General features: G+C 39.6%; 1 protein-coding gene across 1 annotated transcript in view; it reads left to right on the plus strand.

The window, feature by feature from the left end:
• The window catches only part of LOC126092286 (uncharacterized), a 144871-nt gene that overhangs the window by 109675 nt on the left and 8999 nt on the right, over positions 1-26197 (plus strand). Inside the window, exons 2-3 of the mRNA XM_049907807.1 lie at positions 4679-5043; positions 15419-15539. Coding sequence (XP_049763764.1) covers positions 4679-5043; positions 15419-15539 — 486 coding nt within the window. The remainder of the gene's footprint in view (positions 1-4678; positions 5044-15418; positions 15540-26197) is intronic.

Here is a 26197-nt window from a genome sequence, read left to right on the forward strand (position 1 = left end):
TCATAAGTCCCCTAGAACTTAGAACTACTTAAACCTAACTAACCTAAGGACATCACACACACCCATGCCCGAGGCAGGATTCGAACCTGCGACCGTAGCAGTCTCGCGGTTCCGGACTGCAGCGCCAGAACCGCTAGACCACCGCGGCCGGCAAGGAAAGAACGACTGCCGGAAAGTCTCCGTGCGCGCTCGAATCTCTCTAATTTTACATTCGTGATCTCCTCGGGAGGTATAAGTAGGGAGAAGAAATATATTCGATACGTCATCCAGAAACGCACCCTCTCGAAACCTGGACAGCAAGCTACACCGCGATGCAGAGCGCCTCTCTTGCAGAGTCTGCCACTTGAGTTTGCTAAACATCTCCGTAACGCTATCACGCTTACCAAATAACCCTGTGACGAAACGCGCCGCTTTTCTTTGGATCTCCTCTGTCAACCAGACCTGGTACGGATCCCACACTGATGAGCAATACTCAAGTACAGGTCGAACGAGTGTTTTGTAAGCCACCTCCTTTGTTGATGGACTCTCCCAATGAATCTCAATCTGGTTCCCCCCTTACCAACAATTAATTTTATATGGTCGTTCCACTTCAAATCGCTCCGCACGCATACTCCCAGATATTTTACAGAAGTAACTGCTACCAGTGTTTGTTCCGCTATCATATAATCATACAATAAAGGATCCTTCTTTCTATGTATTCGCAATACATTACATTTGTCTATGTTAAGGGTCAGTTGCCACTCCCTGCACCAAGTGCCTATCCGCTGCAGATTTTCCTGCATTTCGCTGCAATTTTCTAATGCTGCAACTTCTCTGTATACTACAGCATCATCCGCGAAAAGCCGCATGGAACTTCCTCCAGAATAAATAACTTAACCCGCCGACAAAAGGGTACAGGGCTGTACGAGCTGAGCCGAAATAACCTACGGGTGCATACCAATAGCTGCTTTTTATGTGGTTGATTGGGTGTGCGAATGACAAGCGTTGTTATAATTACTAGCGAAATTCACAGATTCAGACCAACAGAGTGGAAATAAACGATTAAGACAAATAACAGGTAAGAAAGATTACATATTGTCTTCTCATTGTATCCAAGAAAATAAAATTTGGACAGAAAATTTTTGTCGAATCACTACATTACTAAGGCCAGTTCTACAATCCCCGATTAGCAGCCGCTTACGTTCTATTCTCGGAATAGCGTGGACAATGCGTTGCACGAAAGCGTATTAACGTCTAACCAGAGAATAAACGCAGGATAAACCGGTGATTCTAGCAGGGTTAGTGAAGTTAACCGATGAATTAGTGGTGACAAGACTGGTTGTTAGAACGAGGAAGGAGAAAAAACTGGGACGTCACACAAGTTATATGGAAGAATATGACGATTCCAAATTTATATAAAAATTTCGTAGTATTACTACTACTTTTCGATCTCATGCTTGAGAAACTGGAGCATATGAATGAAATGAGCAACTATTTCCAAACATAAAACTTTTTTTCTTGTAACCGGCCTAATGGGCATTTGATATTGGTACTTCGTGAATTATTTTCTGTCGTGTTATTCATGTAAATGAGGTAGATAAAAATGACCATTTGTGTCAAAACAGTCTCGCTTATTTGGCATGTGTTGCAATTGCTCCAAAATTAGAAAGGCCTATTTCATAAATGTATGGTTTTTTTGTTGCCCTTTTTCCACGTACCTGATTTTAACTGTCTCCTATTTTGTCCATTGGGACTGACGCATAGTCATTTCACTCCACTCTTTGTTCGCGTTCTCTAGCTTTGACTGCGCGTATGACCCCAGCTGTTTTTTGCGCCCTAAAGCAAAACAAAATAAACAAACTGTGACAAAATAGACGTGTAATCAAATCGTGAAACCACATCACTCTTGGTTACTATTCGTATTAATAACTTTTTCAGTATTAGCCTACACCATTTTGATTTTTCATTTAAGAAAGCGTTTGACGAACCTTGATGATAGATTCTTTCGCCGAAAGAAAGGCACGCAGTGTCTAGCCGTGGCAAGATTAGAGAGAAAAATGCTGGAACCTAAAGATTGAACAAATGTGTACTGTCTTGATTGTCTCTTGTCTTTACTGGTTTTATGTTTCCTATATTTAAATTTATGTCACGCAAAAGAGAACGTTGTTAAGTAATAGACAATGAAGAATGCAGATTTTCTGAGGAGTTCTTATTCTCTCGGTCACAAATAATCCCACCCAGTATTAATTTGAGTTTTCTGTAAAGGGGGTGGGATGTGAGACCGGCCGACTGGGAGCAAGAGAGGCACCATAGGACACCTTCATTTTAGGCCTGGCTCGCCCCATCCCAAACGCTCGAGTGAGGGGGGGAGGGAGGGCACCATCAAGCCTGTGCGTTGGTTCGGAATTATCGTAGATCCGGAGCTGCCCCTGTGGCGTCACTAAATGATTCTGGAGATCAGACGTTCCCCCATCCATGGCACAAGACCGCCCACACCACCAACCTATGGCTTTAAACTTCCTGGGAGATTGAAACCTTGTGACAGATGGGACAGAGTTTTCAGCTCCCACCAAAGTCTCAAATCGGCGCACTCTCCTCCTACCTATGATTTGGTTTAATATTCCAATCTTTCAAAAAACCTCCCACACGCCCAGTTTCAGTTGCCACATACCTAATAAATATACATTTTTTCCAATTGCAAATGTAATAATTTTACCAGATCCACCATTTTTGAAAGAAAAATTCATAAAACCATTTAAGCTCCAACGTACCTGTTTCTTTGTATGACACCCTCCTTCCATAGAAATTTCGTCGTCCAGTCCTGTTCTTGACACTCATACTCCATGCTGCGCGCTCACATAGTGACAATAGTTGCGAAAATGGGCTGTATTCTGCAGGGATTACACTTCTAGTGATTGTCGTGCCACCTAAGGTTAGACCAAGGTTCAGGGTGGCCTGAAAATCTGTTAACATTTGAAAATTCAATACCTCACGAAATAATCTTGGTAGGAGGTAAAAATTGCCACACGTGCTTGAAATGACATGCGGGTCTTGTTGAATCCAAAAAAAGTGCACAAAATGACCAACAGATGACGCTTCATATGACATAAAAGCAATAATTAGCATAACAACTGATTTTGAGCAAAGACAAGGCTCTTTATAGCGAGTGTCCAACATGTCGGCTGTCATTCATCATCAGTACCTGTAATATATCAGTAGGTATGGTGAGAAGTTGCTGTCGGATGTTGTCTTTCGCCATCCATAATGAGGACAGATTATTGCAGAAGACTTGAGACTTCAGGTAACCCCACAACCAGTAGTCATACTGTTTGAGGTCTGGAGACCTGGGAGGCCAATAATGATAGAAGTGGCAGATCAGCACACGATCCTAGCCAAATGATGTGCGCAAGAGATTTTTCACATGTGTAGCAATATGGGGTGGAACCTCATCCTGCATAAAAGGTGTTTTTCAGGCAGGCTAGGGATGATGCGATTCCTGTAATGTATCAGCAGACCTCGCACCTGTCTCGCAGTGCTGCTTTTCCACGAAGAGATTCTATCACAACTGATGTGATAAATCTACACCACACCTAGACTGCCTCCTCAAGCAGTAGGGTTTCCACAACAGTTGTAGGACATATGGTAGCCCAATTCTGCATTTGTGGGTGGTGGCAGACCCTCAGAGTGTGAAATGGACTTCATTGGTCCACAAAATGTTCGACAACCAATCGTCATCTTTCCCCATTTTTCTTTTTAAGTGCCCACACCACAAATGCTCCATGTGTCACAAAATCGATGGCCAACAGTTCATGATGATGGTGAATTTTGTACAGATCTCTTTGGAGAGTATGCCTTAGTGCTCTCCAAACAGTGGTACAGGGAATGGCAGTAAGATGTGTGACTTCCCGAGAGCTTACTTCACCATGCAGAAACGAAGTCTTCATTTTGTCCTGAACTGTCTGAGCAGCAGTAGTACTTGTGCTTGGTTGCCCACTACGGGGTTAATCGTCTGGACATCCCCTGGCTTCACAGGACCTTTACCCGTTCAGATACCCTCCTTATGGTGACAGGATCATAAAGCTATAGTAGCTGATTCTCATTCTGATAGTAAAGCTTCACTAAAAGTGCTGGCGCTTATGACTTCCTTTCTCACTACAGCTCATTTTATACTCAAGTCTCATGCTGCGTCACTGATGTGTTGCTGTCCAGCGCCATCTGTTTGCCGGTTTATGCATTCATTTTTTGTTCCAGTAAAACCCCTGTCAATTCAGGCATGTGTGTAAAGTTTTACCTCTCTGCCTACATTATTCTGTGAATTAGTGCATTTTCAAGTGTTAACTGACTTTTGGATCACTCTGTACTACATATTTGCAACTGTGATGACCAGTCAAATGGCGCACAATGAATGACGGGAAAAAATAAAGCATAAATCAATATGGAACACCTCTCGTATATCAGAACATGAAATGTCAATGTGTGCTCATTGTCTCTCGCCAAACAACAACCCCGTACGTTTCCTGCAGATACCTATGAGAGTTCTGCAGATAACTGGAGGGGGAGCATTATTTGGAACTGAGACTAACTTGCTAGTTAAGCTGATCCATTGACCTGCTCTACCATCCATTCCCAAAGAGACTGTGCATGGCATACATGAAAAAGTGTCGGTTGGTGAATTGAGATGTATCATTATGTGTTGCAGGACTGAAGGACATCGGCTCAAAGCTGACCTCCACAGTAGAGCAGACTGTGGAATCGAAGAAGTCAGAGTTGGAGCGCATCGGTGTGGAAAAGAAGCAGGCAGCAGCAGCACTTCTTGAGGAGCAGAGCAAGAAGACGGGTGACCTGCTTTGGCAGACCAAGAGTGAGCTGGAGAGCGCAGTCATCGGCACCGCCACCTCCGCTGCCACAGCCGCCGCAACCTCTGCTGCCACCGCCACCAAAACTGCCAAGCAGCAGGCCGTTGACGCTTTTGATGCCACCATGGCTGACGCCGAAAAGGCGGTCGACAGCACCATCAAAACCGCCTCCACTACCATCGACTCAAAGATCGACGAGGCTGGCAAGGTACTCGCGTTGCCCCTTTTACTCGAATAGCTGAACTAACGGTGTCTTTGTGGAGCCTTCGATATTGCTTAGCAACTAGCGACCAAATGTTCAGCTTTCAACGTAAGCTAGACCTTGAGTTACACTATAGATCAGTTTGTCAGCACAAGTTTTGTGTTAAACGTTTGGAATTATCCAACTCACAATTAAATTTCCACATTTCAACTACAGTGCACCTCGTGCTATGCTACAGATCATCAGTCAGTCACAATTTAACAATTAAAAAAAAAAATTATAGGTGCCAAAATATAGTCAGTGTTCTGTTATCTTTCTGTTTGTGCATGTATGTTGTCACACACCATAGTATCATTACAACATATTGAGAGACCAACATCCAGTATTGGTAGGTCCAATTCACCTGTCTTTTTAATATTCTCTAGAGATTTTCTCTTAAAGTGTCTCAAACATTATGATGTTAATGGATGAAACTGAGCATCTCTCAAAGAATCAGCACCAATTCAAGAAAAACCTTTTATGTGAAATACAGCTTCATTTGAAACTTCTGGTAGATTAAAACTGTGTGTCAAACTGCATTGCTCTTCGCCAGTAGTGCTCTTATTGATGTACCTATCTGAGTATGACTTGAGAGGGACAGTCACAGCTTTACTTCTGTCAGTAGCTGTCTTCTGCTTCCCAAACTTCACAGAAGCTCCACTGCCATTTTTTGCTGGACTAACACACATGTGAAGCTTGAAAAGTATCAGAGAGGTACCAGCAGAAATGAAGCTGTGAGGGCAGGTTGTGAAACGTACCTGTCTAACCCAGTCAGCAAGAGCATTGCCCAATAAAGGCAAGGTATTGGGCTCGAGATACCATATGGCACACAGTTCTAATCTATCAGGAAGTTTCAAAACAGCACAAACTCTGCAATGAGTGAAGGATTTATTCTGTGCAGCTTGCTATATTCTTAAACGATTGCTTGTAGACATCAGGTGCAGGTAAACAGGTAGATTCCATCTTCCTAGATTTCCTAAAAGCGTATAACACTACACCACACAGCCAACTACTAACCAAAATATGCTCAGGCACAGTGTCTTTGGACATGTGACTGAGTCAGTGAATGTTTGAATAACAGAACCTAGTACTTTATAAAAGATGACGAGTGTTCTACAGAAACTAAAGTAACAGAAGATGTGTCCCAAGGTAGCATAATAGGACCTCTAATGTTCTCTGAATACATAATTTATCGGAGAGGGTTAGCAGCAATATAAGACTGTTCACTGACAGTGCTGTTGTATACAGGAAATTAACATTGATGGATGATCATGAGGAAATGCAGAAATATTTGTACAAAACTTCCACTTGGTGCAATAAATGGCGGCTCTCTTTAAATGTGGATAAATTTAAGATAATGCCTACAGCAAAGAGGAGTAGCCCAATAGATGCAGTTAAAGATCTTGAGCATGTGACATTGTGTATCTATGTTGGAGTAATATTAAAAAACAATATCAAATGGGACGATCATGTGAAATGAATGTAAGTGAAGGCAAATAGAAGCCTTAGATTTTTTAAAAGGGGGCGACCAGTTCTAAAAGTATTATTCCAGAGTTTAATATCCTAGTAGTCATGAGAAGAGACATCTAATAAATTCAGCAACTTGCTGCTATGATTTTAACAGATCTGTATATAGCCCTTATAAAAGTGTAATAGGGATGCTTGGGAAGGTTGGTGGAGTATAGTAGGTAGCTGTACTCACTCAAAAAATTCAGAATGAATTAAATACCCACACTGGATTTGAGGGAATATACAAAGAGGAGATAAAAAAATTTCTGTTTGATGGCTGTACCATCCTGAATCATTACGCCAGTCATGCAAAATCGCCATGAGCATTGTGGCAATCATCCCAACGATGCACCAAGTTGAAGATACTCATATAGTAAAACACCATGTTGTGCTGCATGAAGCAATCTGTAACTGGCTGCTACACATCTTAGTCTGACAGGAATTGTTTTGACCCTTTAAGCCCTTTTTTAAGGGACCGAAAGCATGATAATCGCATAGGGAGAGATCGGAACTATAGGTCAGGTGCTTGACAGTTTCCTACTTGACTGTAATAACTTCTGTGTTCTGACATTTTCAGTATGAGAATATGTGTTGTCATGAAGCAGCAGCACCCTTTGTTGCAGTTTTCCCAGACGTTTCATGTTGCCCAAGACAGATTCTCGATGGATGTCTACCAGTGTTTGTTCGTCAGCAACCAAGAAAAGAATAACAGAACATTGGTCCTGTTCAGACACATTTGGCAATAATGTCACCATTGTTCTCATTTCTGCATTTACCTCACACACGTTGCAAAGACACGAATGCCACCTAATACCTTGCCCACACATCGGTGCTTATATATCCAATCTGAGTTGTGCTATGTTGCATATAACCTGCAGCAGTGCCCTCAAATGGAAACTTTTTGATTGCCCCTTATATGTACACCGAGAGAACGTCTGTGATAACTTCAATCACAATGACTTACTTACACTTAAAAAAGGAAGGAGGAGAAGGGGCACAGAGGTGTGCTATATTTTGTTTTTTATCAGTTTATTTATTTTGCAGAAATCAGATGCTTATTCTGAGCATGTTCCATAAACAAGCAGTAAAAGCCATTTTTCAGACTAATAAGCACTTATTGGATGGCACATAGACTTAGTGAAATTATTCTCTGTAGGACAGTGTTTGTCTTTAGCCACAGCTAGTCAATTTTCCAGTGCACTTATAGCATAAGAATATGTCTTTTCTTCAATATTTGTATTGTGCTATTACCAAATTGTCCCAGTGAGTCAAGAATCATAAGAAAGTAAGTGTCTGTCTATAATAGGAGAACAGTGCTGTATCTCAACTTTCCTTTTCATTGTGAAATGTATCACTGTAGAAACATTAAAAATGGTCCTGGATAGATTGGTACTGAGAGGCAGTTACGCACAGAATACAGAAGAGACTTCTGCACCATCTTTGAAACCAGTGTGCCTTGGCACCTTTAATGGTGAATCTGTTGAGGCAGCAGACGGTGAAAGTCATAAGTATAATATAAAAATTACAGTTTTTTTAATTTCTAATAATTATGAATACTGTATATTATTTGTATTTGCACAAAATTGAGAAGAACACTATAAATCCATGTGCCCGGTATTTTACACTCCAAAGTATGTAGTTTAAATTTCTGTGGTATACAGAAAGCATTTAAGTGATATTAATAAGTAATTTATCTATCACAAATTTGACTCTTAACTTCCGAAATATATTACGTACCTGAAATATAAATGAAAAATGTATAGTATGCAGAACATCTGTGTAATTCATATTGTTTTTACATTTTTGTATCATATAAAAGTATATTTCAGTCTTTAGGATCAGGAGCAAGGAACTTTTCAGTGCCTTCAGTTTTCAAAAATTAGACAAAACTTAAGCCAAGGCTTCAATCAACCAACAATAACAGAAATTTGTCAAATCTGTGTAAGTGAAAGTTGTCACTTTTGACAAGCAGCCCATAAAATCGAAAAAGGTTGGGGTAGATGGTGGATTTTCAAACTGGAAACAGGGAGCAGTGTGGATAAGGACCCATGCAATAAATTCTTTTCATACTAATTGCATTAAAAATGTTGAAAATACTAGCTTAGTTCCCTCAATATCATCAGCTCAAACACATGATGGCTAATCGACCCGCATTATTTAAATAAACAGCACATTCAAGGACTGTCAACATAGAGTCTCCTCATAAAAGGATGCAACAATGTTCAAAATCCCAACTTCATGACATTTGTAAAGCCTTGAGCAGAAGATGGGGCAGAATCAAAACCTTAGTTACAAAGAGATCATTACAAATAGCGTCACCACAATAATCAAAATGAAATTCTTGATTGGATGGCGACTGCAGTTTTGTAAGGAATTATGGGCAAGAAAACTACAGAATATTTTTCAATTTTATTGGATGAAATTTGTGACATGTCCCAAATGGAGCAAGTCTATGTTTGTTTCAGAGTCGTTTCTGAAAATTTGACAGCAAATGAGTATTTTATCAGGTTTTATTCTATGAGTAGTACTTCAGCAGGAATCTTGTTTGATCTCATTCAAGGTGTATACGGACAAGGAAAGAAAAATTTCTGGATTTCCCGGTTAAAAATACACTTTTAGCGTGTTAAGTGACAGAATTCTTTCCCTCGGAACTGTAAAAGTTATCAACCCTTTTGAATGATTAAGGTTTTATACACCAACATAAAACTTTCTAGCACTTTATAAAAAAAAAAACATTTTTGAAAGGTCTTTGATGTGCAACAACATGTACGCTGCATATTTTCGTATTACGAAAGAATGAATTCGAATTCCATCACAAACAGCATGTTAGTTTCCGAAACATTGAAATCGAGATTGCGATGCCTTCTTATAAGCCAATCATAGCTCACGTCACGTTATCTTGCCAGCTGATGATAGCACATATTCAGAGCGTAGGGCACGTGATGTAGTCAGCCAATAGCAACATCACTTTTAAGTAGCACAAACACACAGATAGGAAAAGTTAATGATTTAAATTAATATACATGGTGTATCTACAAGAAAAGCTAGGCTTCCTCATATGATATTGGTCGAAGATTAATAAGTTACAAGAACAGGTAAGCCTCCACTTACAATATTGGTCTTTTCCTGCATGTCATACTAACAGATACCTCACACAAATGGCCAGTAAAACATTAATAATGACATACATGTCTGGTTTTCTGGGCTAGAAATTCTTCCGAGTGGCTGGTCCTCAAAGTGTTAAGTTTTAAATGAGAGTCAAACTCTCTGTGATTTAAGAAATTTGTCACACATTCTCACATGTAACATAATTCATCTTGCTTAAAAGGAAATTTACTTTAAAAGTAATGCCTTTCAAACTACCATTTGCAATGTTTTCCTGCTACCTGTTAGAAAAAGGTTCGTTTCAGCAGTTGCCAGAAACAGGCGTTACTGCGCGTGCGCAACTACGACGACGTAGGAAGCCCGTGTGTTCGTACGTCTGTTCTGTCAATGCTATTTTACCCTTTGAATAGGTACACTTTTCAAAAGAACTCTAAGTGATAAAACAATGAAATTTTTATTGCATTTATATAACATGTATGCTTCAATTTACAAGTAAAATGAACATAATACCTCTTATGGATCGAAGAAAAAAAAATTATTCTTTCACTAGTAAAATTTAACTTTTTTTGTACATTAATTATTATAAAACAGTTTCTGATTGTTTGGTGATTCTCAATTTACTTATAACAACTAATTACCATCTGCAGTGCAAACTGACCAAATTTCATGTTTCTAACCCCATTAGTTTATCAGATAATGGTTCCTGAAAGTAAAAAAATGTAGTTTTTAGAAAAATGCATTTAAAGTTTAATATTGAAATTCTAGTATAGTTACTGATGAGAATTACCACTAATATTTTCCTGCACCATACTGAGCATCATCTTAATATATTGATCTTCTTTTCTTGTCTAGGTCCCTCTTCTTTTCTGTCTGGCTTCTTTTGTGCATTTTAAATTAGCAATATCTGCTTTACAGATTCTCTCTTTATCTATTTGCCCCAAGGATTTTGCAGTATTTCCACTAGATTTTATGCCCAATAATTCCAAAACGTCCCATAATTACACCATCATTGAAGCATAAAATAGCATCATAAACACCAAATATGAAGGTTGTAAGCTGAACAAATACAGTTTTCAGTAACCGGTTCCAAATGACAGAATTCACACATTCATTTAAATTTTGGGTTTTCCCATGAAGACATTTCTTCAACAAGGTATCTTTACAAAGGTCTCTAAATATGGGTTTAATTTCATGTACTTGCACCAAGTTTCAGGATCATTCGGGCAAAGACCGTGCACTGGATTTTCCTTTGTGGAAAGTTTATGTAAAAAAATAGCCCATGAAGCATTTTTCATGTTTTCTAACATTTCTTCTTCTGGCCAAGCCATAATAATTCTGTAATCTACCTATTTCAACATTTGTCAGGCGACCTTTACCACCTTTCTTCCAATAGTATTTTTGACTTTTCCTTCAATAATCTTCTCAAACTGGACCCCATTCCCTTCTGGGCATGCCCAATGCACTCTAATTTATAAATTATGACATTAGGACCATAGGCTTGTTCTGCACATACCCGGTCATTCACCATCTCCAGATTGCACAGAGCATTTGGAAAACCATCATATCTCACGAAAAAATTGTCGTATTTATATAAAACAAAAACTGTTTCATGCCGGAAAGACCAGGCATTTCAAATATTCTTAAGTCTAAAAATCGGATTTTTGAAGCCCACTTGCCATCCATCTCCCCTTAAGAGATCTCACATTATGCCATAAAAGAAACAAGACATCAGAGGATACTCTAAGAGCATCGGAATTTCGTAAACCACACTAAAATGCATAATTTGGCTTCAAGTGCTCATTCATATGTTGAGATTCTCGATGAAGTAGGTCCCCATCTGACATTAAGCTTTTCATTGTGGCTTTCGGGATGTAAATTTATGTGGTACACAACTACAGTGTTATCTTGTGCTTGATTCTTTATTATGGCGTAATGCTGTATGTGCCGGAAGATGTACACATGCACTTCTAAATCAGCGAACAGTTGAAACCAGCTAATAGTGTAGAGTGAAACGCTTCGTTTCAACTAAATTGATTTCCTCAGTGGAAAAGATTAATAAAAGCCAAATTTCTTTAGCAAACTGATAAAAATAACTTCATTGTTCTGCAAGGCGATTAATAATTGGCTGCCAAAAACTTGGAAATAAGAAAACTGTAACTAATGACGTATTTTGGCCTTCCGTGATCATGTGAATGTATTTTAATTCACTTGGTGATTTCCGGCCACAGAAATCTGTTTTGTGTTCATTTGAAATGAGAGCTGTAAATGAAGAGGAAACAGCAACAGGTAAATACTGGTCTAGTGGGGACTACCCGCTCCCCTCCACCATTCAGACTGATCGGCGCATGCGTGAATCTGGCAGCTTGGGCGCGCGAGAAAAATTTTTCTTGGTAGCATGTCCCTGCTTGTTGCTACTGCTGATATAGCCAACAGCCACACTTTAAGCCAGAAGTAGGAGAAGGTACCGCCCATAAGCAACTGAACTGCGCATGAGCTCGCTGGCAACTGCTCAAGCGAACGTAATGTAAACAATTGTGACATCACGCTCATGATTTTTTTTGTTGTGAAGTTTTGCATCGTCTTCTGTCCTAAAGCCTTTGACACATTTTGCTGGTGGCAGAACCACACCATCCATGAATAGCATTGTGAAGCTTCTAACACACCAGTTATTCTGCATTTCTTTCTTTTGTTATGTGGAAAGTACAACTTTTTCCCCTTGTTTAACTTATGCAATATTCTTTCAGCTTCATCTTTATTGTAAAGAATAAAAAACTGGTCATTTCCATGATAACAGCAGATGTACTGAGTCAAGTGTGTCAACTGACCAAAATCTGGAAAATCAGAAAAGTCAGTTACTTGGTAATGTTTCTCCAGCAACTTTGACTAGAAATTCTTTGATCAAATCTTAACACTGCTCCAATATCTTGAAGCTGATCCACAAGAAGGGTAACCCGAAACTGTATGAACAGGCAAAAACAAAGAAATAACTACTTCCATAGGAATATCAGAAGAAAGAGTATGGTCCATTGTACATCATGAATTAATTAGTGAAGCGGTGGCGCACATCTTGTCCATGGTAACTAACTGATGCACAAAATTACTTGAATTCCTTGTACAACGGTTCAAAATTTTTGGAGAAATACTTTTTCCCATTTTGTTTTATTAGCACTCATAACTGCAGTAGTGACCTTTAACAAAGCCTTTGTGATCATCGATACGATACTTGACTCTCATCTCCGCATGAACAATTCCCTAAATGTGAAATTTAAAACTTCAGCATTCCTTTTGTTATCTTCTATTGGCACACCTAGACTGGTCAGTGATTCTCTGGACAGAAGCCTTTGACCTGCTTACTGATTTTACATAGTACCAAAATTTTCTCTGGTTCTTGGCTTCTACTAGAGTACGGTGGTTGCAGTTGCTTTCTCAGGACTTTCCACAGTCTCTTTTTAAATAATGGAGGGTCCTTTCCATCTTTAGTTCACTTACTTAGCACATACTTCTCCAAAGTGTGATTTACAATTCGTTTAAACTTTGTACATGATTCCTCTTTGTCCACCATACCAGAACTAAATGATGTCCATTCATTGTTTAAGTGGGATAGTAGCAATTGCTTATTTGCTATTTCTGGCCTAAACACTCTCCTGGCTTTCTTGAGGGATTTATTAACTTAAATAACCATTGTTGCTATCCACACCATCGATAAGGTCAGGCCTATTTGTAGTTACAAGTTCTAAAATATTTCCATTGCATGTAGGCCCTCGAACCAGTTTTCAGAAAATGTATTCAAAAGTGCTTCACAAGACAGCCTGTGCGTACCACTGCAGTGAATCTGTGGACATCACAGCCTGTACTCAATAGGTTAAAATTGTCTCCAACTAATATTTCATGATCTGGGCGTTTTCATGCTACTCAGTGTAGGGAATCGGGTGGCCAATAAAAACATCCAACAATTAACTTGAATTCACCTAGACCTGTTATATGCATCCAGATAACTTCAGTCACACTCAAATTTGCCCTCAATAGAGAAACTGTTTTTGTCAACTTCTATGGCATCTATTCTGTCTTTCCAATACACATTCCATGGTTCGTCAAATATTTCAGAGCTTTCTACTTTGGGTTTCAGTCAGCCCTTGGTCCTGAGAAAAATTAGGGTGTGACAAATTTCCTAGGGGGCAGTAAATTGGGGAACTTTGTTGTGGACACTTTGACACTTTACTGATAAAATTTTGACAGTAGAAGTGCCTTTACTCTGAATGTGGTATGGTTGTGCTGTATGTGGCAACTGGTGAGTGTTCACCAGAGAACCTTAAAACTACTTTGTAGCCTAAAAAGCCCCCATGTCGACTCCACAAGTGCTCTGCTACCTGACTAGCTGCGTCCTTTATGTGGTGCATCTCTGACCTATCAAGGGGAGTCCTACAATTCTCCACCTGATAACGCAGGTCCAGAAAACTGGAGCCAAAACTGTCACAGAAACAATGAAGCCTTTGGTCGAGACCTTCCACTCAGCTCCAAACCAATCAACTCGGAGAACAGTGCTTCAAAACTGTGAGCTCTGCTTGGGACCGCACATGCAAGGCCAGCAGTCTTCACCACTTCCACTAGCTGTTCACATGAACTGAGACTGGATCTCCTGATAACTAGCAAACCTCTCTCCCCATGTGCTTGCTCAGACCCTGCTGAAAGAGCAGGCACCTATCCACTCACAGGGTGAATGAGTGAGACTAGACGGCCAGCCTCCACGTTGAACCTCACCTCCAGTGACACGGATGCATTACTTGCGACTTCAGATCCACGGCATTGGGTATACTGGAAGGTGCCATGGCAGCTGGGCTCGTGGGTGAAACAAGCGATGCCTGACGTGACCCATGTGATGCAGCAGATTCTCTGATCCGAGACAGCAGCCTGAAGACAGCTGACTGTAGCTGCAAGAACCTTCAGCTGTTTGCCAACTGCAGCCAATCCATCTCAGCATGACTAACTTAAGAAGTACACTGTAAAATGACATTCAAAAGAAATGACAACTGTGCTACAGACTACATGAATCTGCACTTTACTGCTACTAAAATATGAGATTACACCTTATAAATACAAAAACATACACAGAATTTAAGAATTAAACTATGAAGAAGACACAGAAAGCTAAAAATGTAACTTGCTGCTCTGCTGGTACATGACAGGTGACAGCCAGAACCTGACTGACTGACTAGGCAGAAACAAACGGTTGCAGTACCAGCAGACAAGGCCATGTCAACTGTATGAAAAGACCGGATCAGTCAACCATACAGACTGTTGCTCCTGCAACTACTAACAAGTCTACTGCCCCTCTTCAGGAACCAAACATTTGTATGACCTCTCATCATATACCCCTCCATTGCAGTTGTACCAGTGGTATTGGCTATCAGTAACATTGAGGCACTCAAGTGACGCCACCATGGCAAAGTCCATGGTTCATTGGGGGTGAAGAATTCACATTTAGAAACATATTTTAACTTAGTAGTGTGCTCTTCTTTCTCATTAGCATTATTTTCTTGATTCAAATAGAATTGCTAGCTTTTGTCATTGGATCTTTAACTGTAGCACACGTTAAAGAAGTGCATTCAAAACATCATTAAATTATTATTATAATAGTATAACTAGTTACCAAAGCAGTTCTAAAATTTGAAACTTGCCTGTCTAATTAATGCTGCAAATATTATACTTGTCATGTCTTGTGTTTATGAAGGCACTGGATGAGACACGACACGGCGTTCAGAAGGCCGTTCAAGACACTACAAAGGTGGCCTCAGAAAAAGTGTCAGAGACCACAGGTGCTGCAAGCAAGAAAGCCAGTGGACTATTCAATTGTAAGTAGCTCGTAACTAAAATGTAATAGCCTCTCCAAGATAAACAAGTTAAAACTGTATGTCTGTATTTTACAGACAGACTCAGAGCTTCAACTTCACATCTCATTATTATTATTAATTATTATTATAATCATTCTGAAGAAAGACAAATATCTAAGTTTGAGTTCTGGTCTGGCACACTATTTTAACTTGTCACATATTGTTCAGACTACTATAATATTGAAACTTCCTGGCAGATTAAAACTGTGTGCCCGACCGAGACTCAAACTCGGGACCTTTGCCTTTCGCGGGCAAGCGCTCTACCATCTGAGCTACCGAAGCACGACTCACGCCCAGTACTCACAGCTTTACTTCTGCCAGTATCTTGTCTCCTACCTTCCAAACTTTACAGAAGCTCTCCTGCAAACCTTGCAGGACTAGCACTCCTGAAAGAAAGGATATTGCGGAGACATGGCTTAGCCACAGCCTGGAGGATGTTTCCAGAATGAGATTTTCACTCTGCAGCGGAGTGTACGCTGATATGAAACTTCCTGGCAGATTAAAACTACACAGAAGGTAGGAGAAGAAATACTGGCAGAAGTAAAGCTGTGAGTACCACACAGTTTTAATCTGCCAGGAAGTTTCATATCAGCGTACACTCCGCAGCATTATGTTGCATCACTTCATGGTTAGTTTTGCTCTTGGCTGCTTTTTGAATGGCCTTTCATTTGGTGGACAGCTGGTTCGTAGTGATGCCACGATAAAAGATTGTATATGAGCTACAGCAGAGTTGGAATGTTACATAATGGCTTTCACAGATGTCTGTGTGGCCCTGCCTCTCACAGCATAGGGTATTCCTGTGTTGCCACTGACTAAAGATGTCCTCAGTTGGTGCTTAGAACAGATCTTGCACCAGGGTCTTGGGGGTCTTGTGGCTAGAGGTTGGCCTAAGGGTATTTCATAAATTGGGAAAAGTGAGAAGCATTGTCACAAGGATGCACCTTATTTCAGAGTACAATGATGAGTAGTTGAAGCCTGGGCAGAAGAGGTGATAAACTTGTTCCAGTCCGGGGCGATACTGCATAATGAGGGAGGGGGAGGGGAGAGTGGTGCTTTTGCAGTGGATTCATCAGGATGGTTCTAGGATTAGGGACATGTGCAACTATGTCACCATATGTGTGCCATCCACAGGTGGCTGGACTGTATAGGAGGGATTTATTAGTATGGAAGGGATGGCAGCTTTCTGAATAGTGGTAGTGTTAAAGGTCAGTGATTTTGGTACGGATGGAGGCTTTTATGGGGGCATTGGATAGCTGCAGATTAATTTTGTTAGAACATATGCAGACAATTCACATATGACACAATACCTCAGGTTGTATGAGGCCTGTAGTGAGACAAAGTTTTCATTTGATTTGACTTGATGTGGGGGGGGGGGGGGGGTAACAGTGGACTGCGATTCAAATTTCAGATAGCTACTAATGATGTCCTGTTTTTAATTAATAATTCAACAATAGTAGTTTACCCAAGAGGTAACAGAGTATGACTGGAAAAGGAGATAAATGGAGGAGGAGTACACAGAAAAGAGGAAGGGAGGAGGGGAACAGAGTAAATAAAAAATTCCAATTTATAGAGAGGAGAAAGGCCAGAGTGTAACACATAATTGATGAATGATTCCATAAATAAAGTAACAAACTTCATTCCACAAAGAACTTCACAGGTAGACTGTTATAGTGTACATGTCCATGTCTGCATTGACAAAATTTGTTATGACCTTGCAGGTATGTCGTAATGGTGTACCACATACCACTCATTTGTGAAAACAGTGTCGTAACTCAAAATCTGTGATTTTTCAGGAAAGCCTTTGAAAGGTTTTGAAGTCTTATAGTTTTAGTAGATAGACATTCTGGAATACTTTCATAGTATAATTTGATAGAAGGAAGTTTCCAAAATATAATTGTTTACAATAATCACTCAATAAATAGCCTGTCTTACCTATGAGTTTGTTCTATTGCCCTCTGTGTGCTTTATGACACTCTTACTACAAATTCTGAACAAACGTTATGTTTTATTTTGAAATAGGACATCTTTGTTGCCACACATAATTGGTTTACTTCAAGTTGTGAATATATTAAAATAGAAATATAATAATTATCATTATGAAATTCTTTCAATTCTTTGAAAAGTTAAATTATACAAAATGGTTTTCGATTCATCTCTCCAAACAAGCAATTAACAAACTTATCAACAAAATGTGGATTTTACTTCCCCACACAAAACATTCCTTTAGTCTTGTGTCTCTTTACTAACAGATGATGTTCATAGAACTTCGGGATCAAATTCTTGCATACCAAATCAATTGCTGAGCGTGGACTCACATTCGAGAGGATGATGTTTCAAACTTGCGTTCAGCTATACAAATTTATGTTTCCTGTGATTTCCATAAATCGCTCTGAGCAAATGCCAGGATGGTTCCTTTGAAAGAGCATGGCCAACTCCCTTCCCTGTCCTTGACACAAATCCGAGCTGAAGCTTCATCTCTAATGACCTCTATGTCAGTGGGACGCTAAACCTAATCATTCTTCCTTCCTTTACCAATTCTACCAAATCAGCTTTCTTTCTCTCAGAGATTCCTGGCTATACAGTGAATGCAGGGGTCAGCATTACATGATTGTTAGATGATCTCATCTTCCTTTTTATGTCAGTAGCTTCCTGAAAATATGCATCTGAATAAGACAGTTTGTGGAAAATTAAACAGGTTGATTGCTTCACAACTTTGAAAGACTCTTACTTAAGAAACTGTTATGGCTCCCATGTTAACAGATGCTATGTCCATCTGCACATGCTTCATATCATAGAATGAATGGTTCTCAAGTCTTTCTTGCAGTTCTAACACCAGAGGTGTACGTTTCAGGTGTGTAGATAGGGCTGCTCTTCAGCAAATGTTTTACATTCCTCTCTATCAAGAGATGGGCAGAATCACCTTCATTTTGTGTGAGATGAGGTATTTGTGCATTATACTTCTTACATTCAGGAACTGGACTGCATAGAGGTACACAGCAAGTAAATTAATTCTTTTGTTGCCTGGTGCAATTGTCAGAATAAAATATAAAGGACTTTTGTCTTTGTCAGCTTTCTCTGTCAAGTACTGCAATATACAGGTTGCCAGTTCATTCACATCTCTGTGTTTGTGGCTTTCATCCCAACATAACACTTACAGGAATTATATTTCAAGTTGTAGACTGTTAAATTTAGTATATTTAATTCTGATTTACAGTAGAATAGTGATATGTCCCCCTTCGGTAGTTGCATCACTGCTGGCAAATCATAGACTGCAACAACTGTTCCTTCTGATGCTGTTTCCTTATCACCTGTCTTTTCAATTCGACATAATTCTTTTTCAGCCAAGTGTTCAATGTAATTTTCTTCCAGTGTTTCTTTCTTTCATCCTTGGCATTGTTATATGCAGTGCAGAGACCCCATTGATCTTTTTTCGGTATGAAAAATGAAATGTTGAATTCAGTAGTAAATAAACAGTCGAACAATATGTAATTCCCATGTTCAACATTATTAACTTGGCAATGTGACACGGTAATCTTTATGAATTCCTGAAATGGTCTTACCCTCTTTGATAAAATATTTGGATGTATTTGATCTAGTGCAGTGGCTTTCAGAACCGGTAAATTTTCTGATTCCTTCTTTTACACTTTCATTGATCTTTGGTTGTTTTCCATGCTTCCCTCATTTATCTTCTTCCATAAAGACATTGGCAACCTTGTTTTGTTTCTCCACCACTGTACATATAGGGAAACTGTTTATGTTTAATGTACTCATGAAGAACAGATTACAAACATGGAGAAGTTTGTCCTACACAACAATAAAATGCCATATTTCTTGCTACCATCTCGCACGTAGTGATATGGGGCTTTCATTTCATTCATACTGTTTTTTATGAAATGTCTCTGCTTTTCAAAGTTGCCCAATGCCAATATCCCAAAAACAGTTTCAATCTTTCTTCTTCACTGAATGTTTTAAGTCTACATTTATCTGAAGATGCTGGTGTAATTTTTCTTTCCTCCCTTATTCACTTATCCTTTATTCGCATTTTGTATTCCATTCCAGAATTTCTAGCATCTTTAACAATATTCCTGCACCATTTTTCTACATCACATTTGTGTTTCATACCTTGCTCTAGTGGGCTCATTAATATCATTTCCATCCCTATCAAAGTGGAAGCATTTTTATTGAAAAATAGTGTGCGAGATGTAGAATTAGCCCCACTCGCCAAAACTACTCTAGCATCAACGGTATTAACACAAAGATGTTTATCTCACCAACTTTCATCACTGTCTGACACACTATCCTCCTATGGTATGTAGGTGGTTATCACCAACTATACAATCACAGTCTTCAGGTGATGACTCAAAGCTACTGCAACTACTGCATGAGGATGAAGAACTGGATGATAACGACACTAATGTGGTAATGGCATTAGTGGATGCCAACAACAAGTTACTACTCCCAGAAAATAAACTTTCTTTGTCTCCATCATGAATTGCGTTATCATTAACTTCGTGGCTAAAGTTGAAGCATTTCCTAAAAAGGAGTTTAACTGTAGTATTATTTGGTCAAATACCATTGTCTCATATTATTGAACTGTACATACCAACATCTTGCAAAGGAGTTTCATTCAAACTAGACTCCAAGGCTGCCCTTGACCTATCATGATTATACATGAATCCTGAAATTATGAAAAATTATAAGTTTAAACTCCACATCTTATATGGAAATAATGTTAACTAAGACAGGAATAATAGTATCATACAACAAAATATTACAAACTACATCTGAAGGTCTTTCACTTGTTTTCTGCAAAAGTGTCACATTTGTGTTTTGTTCAAAGTTCAGTTATCAGCTTTACTGCCAGATTTGTTGAAGTAATGCCATAAGTAAAGGTAGTACAGGCAGAGTTGAAAACAACATTGCTGCAAGAACATCACATTTTGAAATGTGACTATCATGTATTCCAAATACACCAATGAACATCAGTCATATGTTAAAATAATACATTATTGATACAAACATCAGTGACCTTACCTGTCACAATCCTGAAGCAGTAACGTTTTAATACAGACTACGACACTCTTCGCACAAATTATGTGGCAACACCAGGACAACTGCCAGAGCACAACTGAGATGTGCAAGTGTTGCTAGTAACTGAAGTGCTGGATTCGAAGTATGTGACAGCACCACAAACACCCTTTATCAGTGAATTTTGCATTTAGAGCTACGATGATGTAGCATTCAGAGGAACTCCCGCAAGTGGTTTTTTTCATGTCAACAACTCAAATATGACAAATTATGAGTTATGACACTGTTGTTGGAAATGAGTGGTACCTTTATTAGAATTGTCTGCAGCATGGTTTGCGTCTTTTTTTAAGCGCCCCCCCCCCCCCCCAAAAAAAAAAAATGGAACTCACTGGGTGTCTGAGGCTCTGAAACAATTTACCTTAAAAAAAAAAAAAAAAATAAAAAGAACACACACTGAGAGAGCTAAAATACAAGACTTGTAATTGTAGGGTGCGTGTTAAATCTTTCTGAAACCTGAGGTTCAACAGTCTTGGTAAAACTGTATGATTCAGCTCTGTTATTGTTTTCATTGCTGATAAGCAGATGCTCCTCTTCTGTCACAAATATACATGTTTGTATGTTATTTATACCATTCTCATTTACAGCCACATTGCTATGGATTTGCAGGACTTTTTAAAATGTATTAGCATAATTTCATACTGCTTGAGTCAATGCTGTGTAAAATATTGGTTACATTTCCATATCAAACTAAATTAGAAAGAACAGTCAAAGTAACATTATGCCATTCAATTTCACAGTGAATGAAATTGGAAGCACTTAAGACTACTAGCTACAGGGAAAAGAAAGGGTCAGGTTTTGGGTGTCATCAGTGGAAAGCAGTATTTCTTAAACTAAGTAAAAATATTATTTCTGATATTTTCACTTCTTCTTGTACATGCCTAATAAACTTTGCAAATGCTTATACATAACTTGAGAAATATTATAACTCTGTTAGCAATTTCTTTTTTGTTTATCAATAACTTTCCTAAATGATAACTTTAACTGAACAGGATTCATTATGGCATACTTTGTAGCAATATTTCACATCACACAGTCATAAACTAAATTTTATGCTTTTTAACAAAGCACTAAATAGTGTTTTCTTATTTTTTCATATATACTCTGTCTTCAAGTACGAATATCTCCACTGTTAATAATGCACAGGGAGAGTGCTTGTCTGTTACTAATGATTTCTTGTCAGCACTTCTTACAAGTGTGAGCTGCAAATCACTTTGCATATTATGTGAAATAAATGATTTTTCTGTAGGTGCCTCATGCACTGTCTCATAAATAGTGCAGACTTGAATAATTAAATAAATGGAGGAGAAGAATGCACAGGTTATTGCAGAACTCTTATCAGTGAGTTACTTTGCTGTGTTACAGTTAATGAGAATGCAGTTCCTAGTGTTTTACATGTTCCAAATATAAACTAATTTGCAACTGCCTTAACACAGTCCCTTGTCACAGTGTCACTTTGCTGTTACTGAGGAACTAACAAGTATTACACAGTACTCATATCTTGTACATCAAGATGCCTTTTATGTTGTTGTTAAGTTTGTGTAGTGTGTGTTTGTTCTGACAAAAATAAAGATAGGAAGAAAAAGAATAACAATAAATTAAGAATGTCTTCACCATGCAAAATGCCTAACTCAACCCATCAAAATGATGTTAAACATTCAAACAATGGAAACTCCAGGTAGGACTATCAACACTGTAGGAAAAGACAGATTGCTACTTGCCATAAAGAAGACATGTCAAGTTGCAGGCAGACACAATTAAGTCACTCACATATAGCTTTTGGCCACAGCCTTCACACACATACACAAAAGCAAGCACATCTCACACATACATGCACAACCACCAACTCTAGCATCTCGGGCCGGAATGCAACATCACGTGGGATGCTAGCAGCAACCTGGAGAGGATGAGGAGGGTGAAGGGGAAGGGATAGGAGTGTATGGGTGGGGAGAGAGAGAGACGAATGCTGTGTGGTGGAGAGTGCTGGGACTACACAGCCGACAGGTGTGGCATTAGGAGATTGTGGAGCAGGACAGTGGGGGGAAAAAGAAGAGGAGCTGGGAAAGATGAGTGGATGCATTGCAGAGGGCTGTGGATAAACAGGATGGGAGGTGAGAATGGAGAGTAGGTGATAGGACAGATGGAATGGAAATTGTGGACAGTGTGGGGACAGTATGTTACGGTAGGTTGGGGCCAGGATTATTACGGAAGTGGAGAACGTTTGTTGTAAGGATAACTCCCATCTGCGCAGTTTAGAAAAGCTGGTGGTGGACAGAAGGATCCAGATGGCTCGGGTAGTGAAGTCGCCATTGACATCAAGTGTGTTATGTTCAGCTGCATGCAGTGCCACATGCTGGTCTACTTTGCTCTTGGCCACAGTTTGGCAGTGGCCATTCATCCTGGTGGACAGTTGGTAGGTAGTCTACCAATACAAAGAACTGTAAATGATTTCAGCAGAGCTGGTAAATGACATGGCTGCTTTCACAGGTGGCCTGGCCCCTGATGGGTTAGGATAAACCTGTGACAGGACTGGAATAGGAAGTGCTGGGTGGGTGGATGGGGCAGGATTTGCACCTGGTTCTTCCACAGGGTTGTCATCCTTATGGAAAGGGGTTGGGATTGGGTGTGGCATAAGGATTGACTGGGATGTTGTGGCACTTGGCTGGGCAACGGAACATCACTTTAGGAAGGGTGGGATGTATCTCGAGTAAGATGTCCCTCATATTAGGGCACAATGATAGGTAATCAAAGCCCTGGCAAAGGACATGATTCAGTCGTTCCTGTCTGGGGTGGTACTGGGTGATAAAGGAGACACTTTTTGGGGATGGTGGAAGGATTGGGGGTGTGAGGGTAAATGGCACAGGAGATCTGTTTGAAGACTAATACTGGGGGATAGAGCCTGTCTCTGAAGGCCATGGTGAGACCCTCAGCATACTGAGCTAGGGAGTTTTTGTCACTGCAGATACCATCCCCTGGTAGCCAGGCTATATGGGAGGGATTTTTTGGTGTGAAAGGGATGACAGCTGTCAAAATGCAAGTACAGTTAGTGATTGGTGGGTTTAATGTGATCAGAGGTGTGGATGGGAGAGGAGGTGTTGAGGTTATGAAGGAATGAAGATAGTGTGTCTTGGTCCTGAGTCCAGATCATGAAGATATCATCACTGAACCTGAACTAGACTGGGAGTTTGATGTTTTGGGAGGTTAGGAAGGTCTCTTCTATATGGCCCATAAAAAGGTTGTCAAGTGAGGGTGGCATGCGAGTACCTATGGCTGTGCCGCAGATTTATTTATAGACATTCCCTTCAAATGAGAAGTAGTTGTGGGTTAGGATGAAGTTAAAAGGACAATGAGAAAGGTATTGTTCAATAGCGGTAAGACCATGGGCATGAGGGATGTTGGTGTATAGGGAGGTGGTTTCAACAGTGATGAGTAGGGATCCAGGAGGGAAAGGGGTGTGGATGGCGGAGAGTCAGTGAAGGAAGTGGTTAGTGTCTTTGACATGGAAGGCTGGATTACGGGCAATTGATTGGAGGTGTTGGTCAATTAGGGCCAAAATTCTTTCATTGGGGGCACAATAACCAGCCACAATGGGGCGTCCAGGATTGTTGGGCTTGTAGATTTTGGGGAGCATGTAGAAGATGGGTGTGCATGGTGTCATAGGAGTGAGCAAGGAAATGGATTCAGGGGAGATGTTCTGGGAAGGGCATAAGGTTTTAAGCAGGGGTTGGAGTTTGTGTTGGATTTGCAGGTTTATAGGTGGAGGAGTCAGATAATTGGTGGAGGCCTTCTGCCAGGTAGTCACTGTCATTGTTACACATTCTGTATTCATTTACATTAACTTATCTTGGTGTGTGAGAGGGCTCTCTCTCTCTCTCTCTCTCTCTCTCTCTCTCTCTCTCTTCCCCCCCCCCCCCCCCCCCATATGTGTGTGTGTGTGTGTGTGTGTGTGTGTGTGTGTGTGTGTGTGTGTTTACTGTTCAGTGCCTCCTATTCAGTTATTTCATACCAGATTTTCCACTTTTGTGTTCATTCATTCACTTACATACTGTGTTTTGTAAATCCCATACGAAGGAGAGCCTTGGGGACATGGAGTGAATCAGCTTATACATTAAGAGACAGAAGCAGCCTCTGCAGGCAACTTCTCTGAAGTATACTAACAATGTATACTAGTGCTATTTTGGTTAACAAATGGTTGTTTCATATGATTTATTCATTGTGTGACTAAATGTGTCGTGAGCTTTCTTCAGCATGTACATTTAAGAATTACATTTGTAATTTGAATATGTGTGTGCAAGTATAAGCATGCTCCCTAGCAGATTGTTCTTCCCTTTGGTATTTTCTTTAAATTTGTACAAATACAAACTTAAGAATTTTACTATACAATATTGGACGCCAGAGCTTTGGTTGGATGTGTCTGTGTAGCTGTGTATGCACTTACACTAGAAAAAAAGCAGTAAATCAAAGCCCAGTTATGTCTCTGTGATGTACACATTTCCATGTGCCATATATCAATCAGCTACAGAAGTCTTAGGTTTGCTTGACCCATGGGAGAGTTTCACAGAAATGCTGAAAAACCTGAACTGGGAGATGCCTGAAGATAAGATGTTAACTACGAGTAGCATACGAAAGCCTAGTTCCAAAGTTTCAAGAAACAGTATGATGTAATGAATCTACAAACATATGTCAGGCCAAAGGAACTGTGGAGACAGGATTGGACTAATTACAGTGCATGCAAAGGCATTTACATTATCATTTTTCCTACACTTCATGCCCAAATGGGACAGAAAAAAACTCTTTACTATGTGGTTCTGTGTGAATTACCCTGTCACTGATTTCATACTGTTTTTGCAGAGAGGAGGTGTAGATCCCCACATCTCACCCACAGTAACAAATTGGTTCACAAAGTCAATTTGACTTCTTTAAAATGTAGTATGTTCTTTCATATGACACATGTATGTATCAGCTATTTCGTACACATTTAATTACTGATTCTCTGACATCATATTGTGCACTCTCTCAGTAACTTCATCTGTGGTTGCATTTTTGTGATGTTCTTTCTGTGTCTCAAACAGATGTTTAATAAAACTTCAATAGCTTTCTATGAGTTTACACTGGCAACAAACCTAACTTTTATGATGACATGATATGCCATTTTATCCATCTCAAAGAAGTTTTCACAAACCAATTAAACATGTTGTCTCCCAAGGATCTGCATTGTGACCATTCCTGTTTTTGCTGCATGTAAATGATTTATAAACTTAAACAACAACAGTGAAATATACAAATTAGCAAATGAAGCAAACATCTTAATTACAGAAAATACAAAATAAATATTTACAGAAAATTTTGAAGCTTTCACAAAGACTAGAGTAGATAACATGACAACAACTTTACTTAAAAACCTAGAAAAAACAGTTGCATTGGACACAATTACCACACAGAGTGTGGTACCAACTAATCTACAGATTGGTCTAAATGAACAAGAGCCAAAACAGAGAGTGCAGGCTTTGCAGGCTTCCCAGGCATTTGGCGAC

Source organism: Schistocerca cancellata, chromosome 1 (assembly GCF_023864275.1).
Source record: "Schistocerca cancellata isolate TAMUIC-IGC-003103 chromosome 1, iqSchCanc2.1, whole genome shotgun sequence".
Lineage (NCBI taxonomy): Eukaryota > Metazoa > Arthropoda > Insecta > Orthoptera > Acrididae > Schistocerca > Schistocerca cancellata.